We start from the raw sequence: 17,829 nt of genomic DNA, 5'->3' as shown, positions 1-17,829 counted from the left end.
CTTCAGCAATTACAGAGACAATGTGGAAGTCTTCTCTAGCAGGAGTGTTATTTCTTTCTTCAAAATGGGCAAGAACTATTCAGATTTGAAAGACACAAGCTAGAATTAGAGGTTGAGTTTTAGCTAGTGCAAATAATCTCATAGGCACACCTAGTGCATCAAATTAAAATACAGGTGACCTAAGCAGAAAAAATATTGGTAATGTTAGTGCAAAGAGCCTGGGTAGACTCACAGAACATGAGGTATGTTTCTGAGTGAAGGCTGTAACACAGTGGCCATAAATCTAACCAGGGGATTGAAGGGAAGCCACCCCTCGGCAACTATCGCATGGTTGGGCACACTTTTTCTAGCTTCCAAGGTGAAGGGGCATTCCTGCTGCAGTACAGCTTTCCTGCTCAAATTCAGCCCTGTGTATGACTGAAGTGTTGGAATTACCAGATTTTAAAGTTGATAAAGCTGAATATTATTCATGCTGTGTGAAAAGAGTAAGGTTGTAAAAGCACTCGGAAGTAACAAAAAGGTTGCCTGCATAACCTTAATTCAGATTTCTTGTGCATATTCATTTTTAGGTGATCATGGTTTCATCACCAGCGTCCTCAGTCTCAAGCATCCTTATTTTATATAACGCGTATATTGAGGATGTTCAGTTTCAAAGCAGTTACTCAGTGGTTTTTTTGTATTCCTCATTATTTATCATGTGCAGCCCTATGTTTCATTTATCATGCCATTTGAACATTTTTCTAAAAAGAAAGGGGCTTTTAAAGCCTTAGAATGTGCTTTCTAGTGTATTGTTTGAGCATCCAGTTATCAGAGACTGTGTTTTAAAACTCATTTGTGCATGTATTTTGTCCATTTTATGGATGGAAAGCTGAGGTACAGCAATAGCAAGGCCAAAAATAGCTGCTAATTTTTGACATGCAGTTTGAGTTGCTGGTAACCTAAATTTTAAGATACCCCTGTGGCAAACTATAGGTTCAAAGCACAAATTTGCTTGCATTACATCTTTGCAAGTCAGATTCTAAGCTCTAAAGAAAATTAGAAGCTCCTTATTGGTGTCTGGCTTATTAAAAATGTTGGTTAAACCAGTTACCTAATACCTTGCAGGTTGCAGGGAGTCTGGTACACCAGGGACATCAATCATGCTTCATATTGTCCCTTGTCTTATGGAAGTATTTCAACTTTGAAAAATGACAGAAGGCAGCTTGCTTTAATGCAAAATTCAGATTCACCCCTAGAGCAGACCTCTTATAAGACCTAAATTAATGAAGTGTTTCTAGAGAAAAAAATAGTATGTGGTTGTGTTGTCAAAAACTGTGTTGTTACCTACTTTCACAATGAGAGTAGTGACTGCTGGGCTGTTTGCTTGCTCTCCATTTGCCGGTTTGAACATGGAACTATGTAACACAACAGCAGGCTGAGCTGGGCTGCTGGGTAGGGAGGAACTTCTGGTCAGTTAGCTGAAAAAAAAATCTCTGTCATGCATATGCAAAGAGTGATTTTGAAGAGATTTATAAATTGTTCAGATTTGAGAGGACTTTTTTTAGTAACAGCAAAATGCACAGCCTTAATGTCAGTATTATGGCTTGCTGAATTTTAAGGTTCATCTCCAGTTCTTCTTGGGATCCAGGGGTTTCTCAGAGAAAAGGTTGCCAGAACTTGTCAAAAAAAGGCATTTTTCTCTTATCCTCAGTCTCCCAGATAGCTGAACTGCATTTGCTGACATTTTTTTTTTCAAAGAAATCAACCTGAGGCTGACACCCAACAAGAAAAATAAGCAGATTTTGCCAAAGTTGTAAGTAGCTAAAATGTGGTTTTAAAAAGGGAAGTGGTGTCAGGCATTAATAAACAGCAGTACTAGCCTGACCTGTCATAAACTCTGGAGGATGGATGAAAAAAAGTAAACGAAAATTGAAATGAAAATGGAAGCTTAATCTTAGCCAATGTATTCAAAGCCTATATTAAGTCACTTAGGTACAATTTGATGATAAATACTGTTTTGTTGAGGGGTAGGAGGAACAAGAACAAGAATTATAATGAGAATTAGCTGCAGGCTTCCAAGAATGCCTTTTTAGTCTCAAGGTGATGCACATCTAATGCTACTAGATTTCTTTATCATACATTTGTTATTTAAAGAAGAAATCAATATGGATAATTAAGATTTTTTTCCCAATTATAAATTAGGCTTCTTCATTATCCAAAAATTATATTAACTCATCTGATAGCAACTATACTGTCCAGACAGGGGCAAGAAGGCTGAAAAGGTGGAAACAGTATTGAAAGATAGAAAATCGAGCTGTATGAACATTTTAAAACAGCTCTGGACAATGCACTAAAATAAGCACAGAACAATGATCTTCATTGCAAAAAGGATGGCTGATACAGTCTGTGTTGTTGGAGTTTTCCATTTTTACTATGTATTTTCAAAAGGTTGGTACAAAAGTTGTTTCAAGTAGGAATCAGTTTCTCTAATAGTCCTTAGCAAAATGCCATACAGGAAAGCAAGAGATTTTGGATATTCCTTTTTTTTTTTGAGTCATACTGAATATTAGAAGAAATATGGGGGTAAGAAAGCCCCCAGATTTAGAAAACATCCTAAGCACCTATCATAAAAGAAAAAAAAAATCCGGACAAATATAGTGATGACTCTGAAAGGTCAGTAGTGGACATGTCAAAATAATCTTCTATATATCTTACAAGATGGATGTGAGTGTTCCCAGACCCACTAATAATCCACTGGTGAGTGAGGTGTGATGGGTATGAACCACCAGAAAGAAGTCATAATAGAAAGAAAACATGATCACAGTCATTGTTGCCTGAAAACCTCAGCTGTAGATAACATGTTAATCTTCTGCTGAAGACTCAGCTGAACTATTTCAGAGTTTAGAAAATGCGAATCTTCTTACAGAGAAAAAGGAGAGTGAAATGAAGGACCAGAAATGAAACCAGAGTAAAATAACAAACAAACATAGAGAAACAGGATTAAACATTAATCTTGGTCCTCAGGGGTTTAGGGTAGACTCAGAAAAGTGATGGTCATGAAACATGAATGTCATACATTAAAAATTCATGCTGCTTGTGAAAGTATCCAGTATATCTCATTTTGGGTCTGGCTTATGATTTCTTTTTCCCTTTTTTAAGGTATCTTTTAAGAAGGGCGTATTATCTTTTCTAAAACCTAACCACATTTAATAGTACTTAGATTTTTATCCATCTTTAGGGTTCTCAGTCTTTACACTCCTATACAAGGTATCTTCCCATGCGCTGCATAGCATTTGAATAACGATTTTTAGTATCAATGAAATTCCATATCACATTAGACAGTGAAAAATACAGAAAGCATAAATGGCTAGTGCTTCAGAGATGGTTCTTAGATGAATGTGGGCAGCCTATAAGGTATGATATTGTAATCACTTAGATATTAAATTTTATTATTGTTACTCCTGTGCATATTACCTGGAAATGCAGCAGAAGACATATTTATTTGTAGTCATTGTGCTCAACGGTGGAAACTGCAGCACTGTAATAAACTCTTGCCCTCTGAAATATGTTTATCTTGTCACTGAGCTGGCTTACTAATGTGCTTTTCTACCTTTTGCAAAATGAAGGTAATGCTTGCTGCAGTTGCTATGATACAAAACCAGTGCACTGAACTTTCTGATAACATCAGCACACATTTTGTACCATGCAGTACACTGTCACTGCTGTTATGACTTTCTAAAGCCTTTCACGAAGAAGCAGACAAGTGAATCTAATCTCCCAAAACACCACATAAAATAAGGATTCACAGATATTTTACTTGTTTGCTCTGAATGACCAGCAGCAATAGTACTGAGCTCTAACTCCACTGTGGGATTGAATTTTAGACTTTTTATGAGAGGCGGCTCATGACGTAGCCTACAGCAAAACAAGGATATTACGTACTCTCTCATGTGTTTTGAACTTTACTAACACACATAAACATGTCACCTAGCTTTTTCTCTCCAGATGTGTCTAGAACAGGCTGCATCAACCCTCTCATCTCTAGGAGAGGGAAAGACATAAAGAGGCACCTTCAGCGGGCAGTTCACCCCAGAAACCCGAGATGTTTTAAACCAGGATGATTTACCTCCTAGAGGAGCCTGCTTCTTTGTACTGTACCTAGATAGATAGCTTAAATGAGATAACTAACTTTTATATAGCTAAAACTATAGGAGATTAATCCCACTGGAAGTGATAAGGTGAATATTTTTCAAATTCTGTGGCCTGGGGATAATCCAAAACAAGATTAACAGGTGGAGATGCAGCAAAACTGGGAGTATACCGCTGTAGATGGCAATAAGCAAGGAGTCATAATGTAACACCTTGGAGAAGCAGCTGTGTAGGGAAAAGTCTGAGAAACACAGATCAACCTTCCTTCCGTGCAAAAGCAAGGTTTTTGTGAGAATATGTAAGTGGCATTTCTGTAAGAGTAGTAGCCTTTCTCTCATTTGCATCCTCTGCCTCAATCTCCCAAAGCAGAAGTGTTGGCAGCCTCTGTTTCCTGAGAGATGTTTAACGTGCTCTCTGTCAACTCTGGTGACTGTATTGTCAGGGAATCCTATTTTGATGACATTGCACCCACTAGACAAAGGATGAAGACAAGAAAATAAAACTTTTGGAAATACTAGCTTCCTGCTGACAGCTGATTAGGCTGCAGAAGAGATAGTCCTTTTATTTTTCTGTAGCTTGGAAATCCATCAGGTGTTCTCCAAGCTATTAATAATGCTTTGGCTAGCAATACCAGGTAGGTTTAATGGATTTCCCTGCCAGTGTACTGAATGTGATTGCGGTGAAGCATGAAACAACCTCTTCTAATGACTTACACCTAGACCTGATGTTAATTTTTCAAAAGGCACCTGGGTCTTTCATTAATTGAACAAGCAACCATTTGATAGTGAGTGAAAAATTAATTAAAAAGTCTGAAAACTAATAATATTCATTGCACATTGAGATATATTACTGAATTTTTTCTGGTAAAGCTCTTGAATAGTAAGTAATTGCATGTATTCATCTGGAGATGCTTTCTGTCTGTTGACACACAGTATGTAAAGTAGACATGCTCCTTTTTCTGCAGCTGGGATGACAGCAGCTCAGTTAGTAGTGGTCTCAGTGACACTCTTGACAACCTCAGCACGGATGATTTGAATACCACCTCATCTGTCAGCTCTTATTCCAATATAACTGCCTCTTCAAGGAAGAACACTCATACCCAGGTGAGTAGGTTTTCACTGCCGTTTCTTGCAACACCCCACAAACATGCTGGATAACAAAGAAAAGTGTTTGGCATCAATGCCTCTGAAACAATGAAATATTCATATTCTACGGACTTCTTTATCACACCTGCAAGATGCCCATGGGCCCTACTGACCCAACCCTGACCTATGGGCTGATGCCTGGCATGCTTTGCTCCCAGGGCACACACCGCTGCTGAAGGTGAGGGCTGGTGAGACCCTGCTCTGCCCACCCAAGGGGAGCCCCCACTGGTCCCAGCCCCAGGAACCCCTGGCCCCTGCTGTACCCTAACACAAAAAAACCAGAACATGGCTGGACCTGTGATGGGTAGATTTCTACTCACTTCATCCCATTTGAGCATCTCTTTCAACAGACAGCACAATTTAAAATAAGATAGTTTTCATATTTCATGAGCTGATAAATATCAGGGAAGAAATACACAGGCTGTACTGTCCTTTCCCTGTTCTCTCCATGGGCAGAAAAGAGGCTGAAGGAGCCCAGAGGTGGCAGTGATAAAATAAACCCATAGAGTGCTTGCAGGACTCAGTACCCCACCAGAAAAAAAAAAAAAAGAAAACAAAAAGAGATAGTCCCAATAGAGAAGTACTCTCTGCCATGTCATCTCCTGTTTACAAGCAGGGAACTTCAAGACTGAACACTCAGCATAGGGGAAGATTTGTTACCTCCAGTGATTTGATGTCAAGTATTCAAGACACAAGAGGGATGCTCCCAATCCCATTTAGACTCCTGCAGTCAGTCACTGCTTGCAATTCAGAGATCTGTGTTGTAGATCTACCTTGTGGCAGACTTTGTCAACAGGAGAAAAACACGTTTTTTTGTCATTTCCCCCAGACAGTAGAGAAATAAAGTTACTTTGGGAATGAAAATTACTTTAATCTCCAACAGGACAGATTTCAGACCAATGTCATACTCATGCAAAGATACTTGCACAAATGCCAGCATTCTTCAGCCCTTACCACTGCCTTTCCCACCCCATCCGGACCTTCCATGGTTGCTAACTGGAGATCAGCCTCTTCCCTTTCACATCAACAGTGATGGCCAGCCAATCCTGGCTTACTTGTTCCATTGCATCACCGTCATCATGACTGGGAAATCTCAGGCTGACTACTTAATTCTTTGCAGGTTTTTCATTTGGGTGGTCTTGTATTCTAGCTGCTCAACCAGGTACTATTTGCAAATTTTTTAGTGATAGAGATGCAGCACGTGTTCCTGCCAGCTTTATGTTATGAAGGCTAGGAACAGACCTTTATCAAGTCTGCCTTTACCAGGCAGATTTATCAGAACGCAGTATACCCCATGCTAGCCTGCAATCTCAGAAGCTGATGAGCAGAATATATAACTATTATGCCAGCTGTTCTCCAGGTGTAAGATATATTCATGCAACATGGAGATCCATTTTTCAGTCGTTTTAAGTGATCAGAGCAGTGCAAGTTGGCTACAGCCTGAGGCAGAAATTGCATATTTTGTTGTTGTTTTCTTATTGAAAGATCGTTAACATTGCATTTCAGATCACATAATGGGGAAGAGAGGTTTTTAGGAAGTATTATACTTGTCATTTCTTGGAAATGATGCAGGTTGCTTTAAAAATGTATACCCATGTGTATGTAACCATTCATTTTACGAGAAAAGTTCTGGGAGCATTGCACATGTAACAATAAAACTAACAAAAACTCTCTTCTGAAGGGCGCTGCAATATTTGTGTAGATGTTTGCCTGGGCACTTTTCCCATCAGTCCTTACCCAAAATCTGTGTTAGCATCTCCAAAGCACATATAAAATTCCGGAAGTGCAGAGAGCTTTTGCATTTTGTATGCCTCAGATGATAAATATGTAAACAGCGACTGATTATTCTGTCGGTCATCTAATCAGTATTAATCCTATTTATGACAGCAGTGCCTAGGAAACAGCCACAGAGGGTCTCTGTGGAGAAGGAGCTGTGGCAACACAGAATAATAAATAGCCCTCCCCTGAACGCAATCCAGTTTGCAGTCCCACTTAGGTTGGCTGTATGAGGACAGGGCTGTGGCGATACCTGAGAGCAGTGCCACATTTTGCTGTTAAAGAGGGGCAGAGGTAAGCAGGACTGGTGAGATGGTGATGTGCAAATCAGGCTGGAGGCTGAGGTCAGGAGGCTGCAGGAAAACACAGGAGGAAGGGTTACGATGCACAGCTTGTCAGCACAAAGAACGCAAGGCTTGTCAAACACAGAGGGTAGGGTCAGTCTCCAGTGTTTTTGTTTAAGCCGCTTTCACAGCTTCTACATTGTCTGTCTTGAGCTACTCCTTGTAGCACACACTTATCAGTGCACCCCAAGAGAAAGCAGATGCCACAGGGGTGTTAGGTCCTCACTGGGGCATCTTTGATGTGGGTCTGAGTTTCAGAGCAAGCGTGACCCCAGCCGGTTACCTTCACCCCTCTGGTGGGTAGGGCTTCCATAAGTCTCTCTCCTAGCTGCTCTGCTAGCTGACAAAGCTAGAGTGAGTTTCTGGTGGGAAACAATTCACGTCAGTGGAGCCAAAGCAGTAGGAAAGCCATCAGCTGTAATGCTGATGATTTTGCTGAAGATGTTAGCCTCGCTCACTGGTGGCACAGCACACTCAGAGCTGCTGGAGCAATATTCCTGATTCAGTCAGTGGAAGGCTTGGGTAAGAAAAGGCAAGAAACCAGACTGAGGTGATTTTAGTAGTATATTTAGGAATTCCCTGATTCAAGCTTTTAATAAAACCTCTCAGCACAGAGATTCATTTGTGAAATTCAGAGTGAGTTGAGGAACCATAGGGTATCACCACTGATGATTAGAGTAAATTAAGTTTCACTTCATTATGGTTTATCTGTAAGGGACAGTTGAAACCTTTTAAAAATAAAATAAATAAATAAAAAGTCTTCCCCAAATGGGAATGTTTTTAAACTTTTCGGATAAGGATACTAATGTTTTAGAAGGGAAGTTTCCATGGCCCTTGCTACAAGTAAATCATCATGCTTGTTCTCCCCGCCACCCTGTGATTTAAGAAATCAGAAAATACTGAAGATGCTGAGACTGACCATTTCTCATGCAAATCTCTTGTAGCTGAAGACGGATTCAGAGAAGCGCTCAGTAACAGACAGTGAAACTTGGGGCAGCACTGAAGAACTGAAGAAACCAGAGGAAGACTTTGACAGCAGCGTAGACAGCAGTGGCAAGTGGAAATGCCTCCCCTCGGGGCTGTCTGAAGAGTCAGAGAAGGGAGGGCAGAAAGCATCTCTCTCTGTTTCACAAACTGGATCCTGGAGGAGAGGCATGACTGCACAAGTAGGAACAACTCAGTCCAGGCACAAAGCAGGAACAAGTGCGCTCAAGACCCCGGGTAGGAAACTTCTGTAGTTCAGATTACAGCATTGAAAATTAAGGATTTACACTTAGAATTCATCTGTAAGCGGTAAGGAATCTTCAGTGGGCTAAAAATAATCAGTGGATGTAATAGATGCGTGACAGACGTAAGGAACTGTAAGCATATTGGTAGTTCTCATAAATGACTGCAAGCCAAGATTATAATAATGCACTAACACTACTTGTTCATCTCTATAGCTGTTAGTTTGCTACACTGCATACTAGTAATTTATTAATTGCACATGAATGTACCCATAACAAAATCTGTGATTGCAGTTTGTTTTACTATCATTTGAGTACTTCAACTTCTATTAAGGAATTCTTAAAAGTACTTTTGGAGTCATCTATGCCTTATCTTTGATCTCTAGGAAGTCTGTACCTTTGATAATTGAACATATGCATAGAAATGGCCAAATATTAGAAGTTGAGATAAAAAAGAACTAACGTTCAAGTGAGAGGACTCAGAATTAGTGTTTCTCAACTAAAGCTGAATTGTCAGATTCCAGACACTGCAGGTATTCTATAGACCACTGTTAAGAGTTAAAAATTAGTTTAAAAATAACTTTTTACACACTTTCTTCAATGCTAGATGGCTTCTTGCCTAATTTTGAAAGGTCTCTCAGAAGTAGCAAACACTTCTGCAATCTAGTTTTGAAGCAAGAAACCTAATCTTCATGGAAGACATCATTATTAAGAACATCTAATCCATCATTTTACTAGGGAAACAGCGATTCTTTGTAGGACATTTTCTACAGCTTTGTCATGTTCTGATGAAATACTGCATGAGCATGCTTTAATCCCCAGTTGTAAAGGCAACTAGCAAAGGTCTCATCAGAACAAATTCAAATCCTTTGTGAGCATCTCTTGTTTCTTTGCAATTTGCAACTGCTAAACATGGTCAGCCTCTGGTCTATAAGATCCCTGAGGAGCATTGCCATGGTAGTAGTTATATGGATGCAGAAATGACACCCCTGTACTAGCAATTAAAAAAGGAGATACTAAAAGGTTTCCTGCATGTCAAGCTAAGCTTCCCAATCTGTTTTGCTGAAGATGAGCAGGCAGCCGCTGTGCAACACAGAACTGAGGCCTTTATTTTTTAAGCATATACTAATAATCTGTGTGTTTGCTGTGTAGGAGTCTGATCTATATCTTGGGGCGGGGGGTGTTTGTGCAGCATAAAAACTGGACTGGATAAAACATGAGTAGATTTTTTTCTGACTTGTAGGTGTTGCTCTTCATTACAGTTTAGTTCTTATAAGAGAAATTAGCCGCCCACCTCCAAAACTTCCATAATCATTTGAAGAGCAAACTAAAAACTTCGTTATGCTGAGTACTTGTTCCTTATTAGGAGCATGCAATAGATGCTTGAGGAGAAATTAGAATAGAAGAGAAATGGCATTTTTTGTCTGTTTGTAAAATAGGAAGAGGGTATTTACTTTCATGACAGAAGAGAATGTCTTATTTAAACCTTTCTGAATGTCACAATAACATTAGGTAGAAAAATATGGTATCTAGGTATGTGTCTATGCAGTATTGAAGACAGTCTCTCAGAAAATCAAAAATCTTGAGAAGGTATCAGGGATATGACAAAGACTTAACTCATGTAATTGGTATCTTTATAGATCAAGTAGATTCATACTGTGATAACATAATCTTTCCTTGATAAGTTTGTTTAACTAAAACGAGGTTAAACTTAGTCATAAGCTTAAAAAAATAAAACCAGTGGAAACCAAAGAATTCAGTAAGTATCACTAATTTCTATATGCATACTTAATGTCATACTTCTGGAAATGTTAACTACATGTCATGTTTTATTTTCAAATATTATTTCTTATGTCTAGAAATACTATGAAAAGAAAAAACCCCGCCATTTTTAGTTCATCAGGGATGGTTTTCTACTCTATGTTCTCCAGCTATATATAAAACTGGAAGTTCTCAAGAGAATGTCAAGCTTTTGATACTTAATACTTAGCTGTAATGTATTGTACCTGCTACTGACTGCTGATGGGGGACTAAAGACCAAATTGTTTGGTTTTCTTTGGGTGATTTTTCTAAATGTGTATTTTTTCATTTCCAAATTTTAACTATATAGTGTTCAAAATAGATATTGAGACATGACAGCTTAAACACAAGTGACCTTTTCAAATGTAAATTTATTTAGGAAAAACAGATGATGCGAAAGCTTCAGAAAAAGTAAAAACTCCCCTGAAAGGAGCCTCCATTCAGCGCTCTCCATCGGATGCAGGAAAAAGCAGTGGCGATGAAGGAAAGAAGCCTCCCTCTGGCATTGGGAGATCAACTGCTACAGGGTCCTTTGGGTTCAAGAAGTCCGGGATGGGGTCTTCTACCATAATCACCACAAGTGGAGCAACCATCACAAGTGGGTCAGCGACTCTAGGAAAAATGCCAAAATCTTCAGCCATCAGTGGGAAGACCAGCGCAGGGCGGAAAACAAGCTTAGATGGTTCCCAGAACCAGGATGACGGTGTCCTGCACGTGAACTCAAAGACGACTCTGCAGTATCGAAGTTTGCCTCGCCCATCAAAATCCAGTGGCAGTGGGATCCCCGGCAGGGGCGGCCACCGCTCCAGCACCAGCAGCATCGACTCCAATGTCAGCAGCAAGTCTGCGGGTGCTGCTACCACCAAGCTGCGAGAGCCAAGCAAGATCGGGTCTGGGCGGTCCAGCCCTGTCACCATCAACCAGACAGATAAGGAGAAAGAGAAAGTGGCTGTGTCCGATTCAGAGAGTGTCTCACTGTCCAGTTCCCCCAAATCCAGCCCAACTTCGGCGAGCGCCTCTGGCACACCAGGACTTAGACAGCCAGGATCCAAATACCCAGATATCGCCTCCCCCACATTTCGAAGGTTAGTGCTTGTCTGTGAATTCCTGAAGTTGTAGTACATAAGGCAAGGATTTTCAGTGTATTGGAAGTACTGGGCAAAAAGGTTTTTCATGGTGTATTTTGCCACAAACAGAGAACCAAGTATAAAAGCCCAAAAAGGGTAATAGTTTTTCACACAACACTTATTTCTATAACACCTAAAGACCTTCCCAGATCTGAAATGGCTGTTCCTTGACCTTTGAGCATTTTAGGCACATTCCCATAACTACAGTTTGAAGGTTAGATGTTGGACTATATGATCCTTATGGGTCCCTTCCAACTTGAGAGAATCTATGATTGTAAGTTCAGGCCCATGAGAAGTTTCCTCTCAATACTCTGATAAACTCCCAAAAGGAAGAAGGATGCTGTGTTCAGGCACGTTCTGTTACTGGAAGAGGCGATGCCAAAGCCTGGTTGGAGAACCCAAGAGCTCTGTAGATTATAATAAAATATTTGCTTCATGTTATTGGCAGCTCCAGCTACAAACGTTTCATTATCTTAGCAGCTTTGTTGCATCTTTCATCACAAACTTTAGCGAAGTAAATTTTAATTGGAAGTGCCCTATTGTAACGTTTCTAGAAGCCGCAATCTGAAGTACGAATTGGGCTGGAGCGCTTGCATTGTTAGAGAAAAGCCAATAGTGCCCTCTTGTGTCTGGTTACCAAAACAGCATCTCCAGGCCGCTGGGCAGCTGCCGCTGATTTTTGTGGGCTTGGTAATATGCAAAATGGAATCTTACAGTTTAGCCTTGCTTACGTTATATCACGACAAGTTTTGCATTCATTTCTTATTAATTAACGAGCTTCACCTTAAAATATTTCCAGTAAGACATTAAGTCATCACATGACCTTTTATTTCAAGAGTTTTAGTGGATTTGGAGTTTATTGTTTTATCATCACTGTAGAATTGTCTTCTCTAGAATTGCTGGAAGCAATTATGTGAAATACACCTCTGTCCTGACTGCTCATGGAGGCAAACCGAGCCCATTTAGCTCTGGTGCAGTTTATTCTGTCTGAATGGTTACTACATGACCGATGACTGCACGACCATCTGTGCAAAATAACAACAAGAGGGAAATTTTACACAAATACTTAGATGTTTACTAAACTATGAAGGATTTTGCAAGTGGTTGTTGTAATAGTTTTGGCTGATTTGAGAAGTAAGGGGTTTAAAAGCTAATGATTTAGCTATGGGAATGCTTAATTACTGAATTTGGGTGAAAGTGTAATCTGTTTATGCACTAATAAGACAAAAATGTGATTATTTTACCTCTCTCTGGGAGGGTCTGTATGTGCAAAGAGCGCATCTGAACAGGAGTGAATGAGAGCTGTTGCTAATGAAACAGACCCTGATTATTCTGATATGGTTGAGTGAATTTAATTTTGTGATGCGATTGATCAACTAGGTAGGCATGATTTTAGTAGCAGTAATTACAAATGTGTAGTTTGGCTCTTAGGATGTTACGCCATGAATGTTTAATGTGGCTATCAGTTTCTCTAAAGCTATTTGTTTTACATTTAGGTTGTTTGGTGCCAAGGCAAGTGGTAAAGCTGCCTCTGCACCCAGTACTGAAGGTGTGAAACCCACATCGGCAATGCCCAGCCCTAGTACCACATTGGCACGGCAAGGCAGCCTGGAATCGCCATCCTCGGGCACAGGCAGCATGGGCAGTGCAGGTGGGCAAAGTGGTAGCAGCAGCCCCCTCTTCAGTAAACCTTCGGACTTAAATGCAGATGTTGTAAGCTTAAGTCACTCCTTGGCTTCCAGTCCTGCCTCAGTGCACTCTTTCACATCAGGTGGTCTTGTGTGGGCTGCAAACCTGAGCAGCTCTTCAGCGGGCAGTAAGGACACACCAAGTTACCAGTCCATGACTAGCCTTCACACCAGTTCCGAGTCTATTGACCTCCCTCTTAGCCATCATGGCTCTCTCTCTGGACTGACAACAAGCACTCAGGAGGTTCAGAGCCTGCTCATGAGGACTGGAAGCGTCAGATCTACTCTTTCGGAAAGGTGAGCTTGCCTATAGATACAGTGACCACGAAACAGTGAGAGGCAAAAGGACAGGAGCCAAAAAAATAATAAACCCTCCACCTTGTTTTCCTAAAGGGACACTGTTTAATTAGCAGCTTAGGCCTTTATGTAAAAAAGGAAGGAAGAAAAGAAAGCTGAAAAGCATTCAATGTGGAATCAACTGCCTTTTAAGTTTTTACAAGCACTTTTTCTATCTTGAGAAGTTTTTTTTGGTTCCCTTCTTCTGACGAACAATCAGAGAAAAGGGAAACATTGTCTAATTAAAGGCAAATCTAAGCAGCCACATAACGATTCCTGCATGCTGGATGTACTTGCTGCCCCAGCAATGGTCAGCTATAAAGCTGTATCGCTGCCTTCTTGCTAACAAATCTTCAGCAGTGGGACCCCATCAATTTTCTTCCTGTTAGCTCAAAGCACAGACAGAGCTGGTGGGCCCCTGCCTTCAGCCGACCAGTCTTGCCTTAAAATACTCAGTCCTGACAAGTTGCTTCTTACACGGTAATCATTACACAGATCCTTACTAAAATACAGTTTCACTGTCAGGGAGCCAGTTTACAAATGAGACCCTCGCTATATGCAGAGTCCTGGCAAGTGTCTGGAACAGACAAAGAAAAGCAAGAAAACATTTTCCTCTGTTTGGTCTGTTAAAGACCTTTTTGATATGCAGATGTTTTACCATTAAAGTTACATTATAAAGAGGTCCAACCACCCTGGCACTGTTGTACCAAGATTATTTTTTTATTATTATTGGGAATCATTTATTTGCCTTTTGCAAGAGGGAAAAAAAATAATCTTTGCTAGGCACTAAGTAATTTTCATCTCCTGCGAAATTTTTCAAGATTTGACAATGAAACTCTTATCTCACATGAGGACTGAAAAGTCAATATTTACCATTTCATTAGCCTTTGATCCAAAAAAGAAAATTACTCTGAGTCAGTCAGAAATATTGTAGATATTTTAAGCTTAAATTTAGTTGTTTTAACAACATAATCATTTAAAGGAAAAAAGGTCTTTCGTAGACAATGTTAAGTGGTTTGGTTTTTTTTTTTTCCTTTATAGAAACCCAGAGATTTTTCAATACCAATCCTTTCCATGGAAATATTTCACTTTCAGTGAATCAGCTTTAAAAAAAACCCAAAACCCCCAAAAACACACAAACAAAACCAAAATCCTAAACAACTCTTTGCCTAATCTAGATGGAAACTCTCCACACATTTCATTCTCTTATGTTACATCCATAAGTATTACTATATCAGCTAAAATCACACCTCTTGCTAATATAATTTCAACACTATAAAACATATGTGTACCAATAAAATGCCTGATAACAACAGTAGTTAAAAACACCCTGATACATGAGTAAGTTGTAGTTTGCACTGTGCCTTTAATATTTAAATAGTAATTTGCAATGTGTGCCATGAACTGAATGTGTCAATATTTCTTAGATTGTTATTAATATTTCTTAGAATTATAAATATTTATCTTATAAAAAACTTCACTAATTTTAAGTCCTACATATATGAATGGTGAGGTCAATAGAATGATGTGGAAGAGTATGAATTTATGCCAAAGATCATATTTATACAGAGGATGTTAAACATCACATTTAAAATGTTAATGGTTTGGCATAAGCTCCTGAGCAACCCCCACTACTAATACTTTATGTATTTGTTCAGTGACTTAATTTCAGTGGTTCCAAATACTTTGCCTTTGGCAATATTTTTAAGTTTCAGATTTGTCCATGTGGGGATATTATGATTGAGTCCAGAGAGAGCCATTTATCATGTTGATCTGGCCTCAGAACAAAAATATATATACCTAGAGAAAATGGTGGAAAATGGTGTCATTTCTTGAACTATAGCCCCAATAGGGGTTTTGCAGTTTGATTTTTCTAAAAGGTCTGTTACAAGTGCTGTGTTATTTCTAAGCTGTTTTATACAGTAAAATCTACATGTAACAACAAAGACATTGATTTGCAATGTTAGAGACATATGTTTGGGAGCAGATTATGTCCTTTTTCCTTTGTAAATTCAGATTATATTTGAGATGCCCATGGCAATACTAGTTGTAGCCTGGCACAGTGTAAGAAATTATCTGCAAAGAGGCTTGTTCTTTTTCTTCAGTTACTCTAGAGCTTGCAAAAGACTGAGTGAGCAGTCTGTATAGTGAGATATACTCATAAAATGTAGAGACAAAATCAGAAAGACCAAAGCACAAAATGAGATACAACTGGCAAGCGACATAGGTCTATGCAGAGAAAGCCTAGGGCAAACTAAAAGAGAATGGAGAGCTAATAACAGATGATACAAATACATATGGGTTTGCTTCATTGAAGCATTAACTGCAATTTGATAGCTAAACATCACTAATGGCAAACATGCTAAGAGGGAACGAAAAGGTTAAAGATTACTCCAGTTTACTGGTCCTGATGAACTTTTCACTTCCCTGCTTCACACACAGGCTGAAATAACCCAGCAGTCATTAGGACTGGAAAAGAGGTTTCAAAGGGTCTATGCTGAGGAAGGAGTGAGAAGGAGAGCTGGGATGGAGGATGAGGGGATTACGGGCGAGACCACCTGGCCTTCGTTCCTGGAAAGATACAGAGGATATTAAACAAAATTTGTTAAGTAACAGATAACATGGGGTTAGCCATAAGCAGCCTTTTAAATAAGACTAATTTAATTCATTTGCAGGAAAACAGGCTTTGTGAGTCGTCGAAAGGAATTAATAGATACCATAAGAAATCCTGAACTTAGTAAAGCTTTAGGTGCTATTTCAGATAACAGTCTCATAAGCATATGAGGGAAATAAAGCAAGGGGCTTGACTGTTGGCAAATTTATCAAAGACTAGAGATCAAAGGTTTATTAGCCTGAAAGGATATAGCGGCAGGATACATTTGAACAGATACAAAATGGAAAATGGTGGGGCTATTTTGCAGAAAGGAGACAGTGTCTGGGGGGGTTGTAGTGCCATTGCTGGGACAAAGCATTTTTCCCAGCATTTTGAAAATCGAAGTATCACATTTAAGTCTTAGAAAGAAGTTACCCCATTCTACTTGTTCATGTTAAGGCTTTAACTTGAAGACTGGAACATCAAGTTTCAGGAAAGACTTGATGTAACTGGAAAGAACCCAGAAAATGTGAACAGAATCTCAGGGCACATCTAAGTTTCCTGCTAAGGGGAGTGGCTCTTGACTGCCTCAAAAAAGCAGTCACCTGCCATGGAGACAGCAAATCTGCAATGTCTCTGCTACATTTGCCCACACACTCCTCCAGAGATAATCAGATGTTTCCCACACCCAAGCAATGGTATGGCATAAACACAGGGCTCCCTGACAACCGCTGCATTGATAGTGTCGAAGTTAACTCCAGCAAATTTTGTGTCATTCTTTTACATTGTAATGAGATTCTTCTGCATTGTAATAACTAAAATATAGGTTCAGTAAATACTTCAAAATATTTGCTTTTTCAGGAAAATTTGCATCTCCCTCAGGACTTCTGCTGTTTTTTGCACTAGCAGTATTTATTTAGAAAAATCTACTTCTATTGCCAGAGCAGTGTAACTCCCTGTGTGGGAGGACACATGTATTTTGTCTTACAACAATTTAAAGAGATTAAAATAAATTACACAGGTATTTATACTTTAAAATAAAATTATCTACTGGGGTTAATTGGTGAAATATCACTGCTTTAGTTGATAAAATTTTCCAGGTGGACACATCACCAATACTTCTTTTGAACCCTTAATTGCTGTTGGACATTGCAAATTTGTGTCTTTCTTCTGCTTGGTCTGAGTGACACAGCAAAGGATGCATGAAAAATGCAGAAATATAGGAATTAACAGTGGCTTCATCAGCAATAATGGCTGCATTTTAAGATTAGTGGAGTGGAAGTGGTTTCTAATTACATGACTGGCTTGCTCTGGTTTACTTTAAAGGAATGTTTAGTTTTGAGGGCCATGAAAGTGCATTGAAATCCACTTAAGCTCTGCAAGACTTTCAATTATTTTAAATTACCATCATAGTTGATGGTTGTGGTTTTAAGGTGTGAAACAGTGTATCCCATTTTCTTGTGTGCTCAGCCATTTGTGGAAACTCATTTATAAGACCCCTATCAGCTTGGCCCAGCCTGTCCTGGACCTCCCTAGGTGTTTCTTAGCTTGCAGTAATTTTATTTCCTAACAGCTCTGCTGCAGTTAGATATAGTCCAAGGATATGGCATTATGGCCCTTTCCCAAGTTAATATCAACAGCAAGGACAGGTAGGAAATGAGAGCTG

The 17,829-nt window shown here is 39.5% G+C and overlaps 1 protein-coding gene across 3 annotated transcripts in view; it reads left to right on the top strand.

Annotated features, from left to right (window-relative positions):
- Positions 1 to 17,829, top strand: part of NAV3 (neuron navigator 3) — a 273,367-nt gene that overhangs the window by 201,266 nt on the left and 54,272 nt on the right. For 2 of the 3 annotated variants that reach the window (XM_037389560.1, XM_037389561.1), the window contains exons 13-16: positions 5,093 to 5,231; positions 8,338 to 8,614; positions 10,799 to 11,504; positions 13,043 to 13,531. In XM_037389560.1, the coding sequence (XP_037245457.1) occupies positions 5,093 to 5,231; positions 8,338 to 8,614; positions 10,799 to 11,504; positions 13,043 to 13,531 (1,611 nt within the window). The remainder of the gene's footprint in view (positions 1 to 5,092; positions 5,232 to 8,337; positions 8,615 to 10,798; positions 11,505 to 13,042; positions 13,532 to 17,829) is intronic. The other variant, XM_037389562.1, reaches the window with a different exon arrangement.

This window comes from Falco rusticolus, chromosome 5 (assembly GCF_015220075.1).
Source record: "Falco rusticolus isolate bFalRus1 chromosome 5, bFalRus1.pri, whole genome shotgun sequence".
Classification (NCBI taxonomy): domain Eukaryota; kingdom Metazoa; phylum Chordata; class Aves; order Falconiformes; family Falconidae; genus Falco; species Falco rusticolus.
This window is presented reverse-complemented; position numbering and strand designations above follow the sequence as displayed.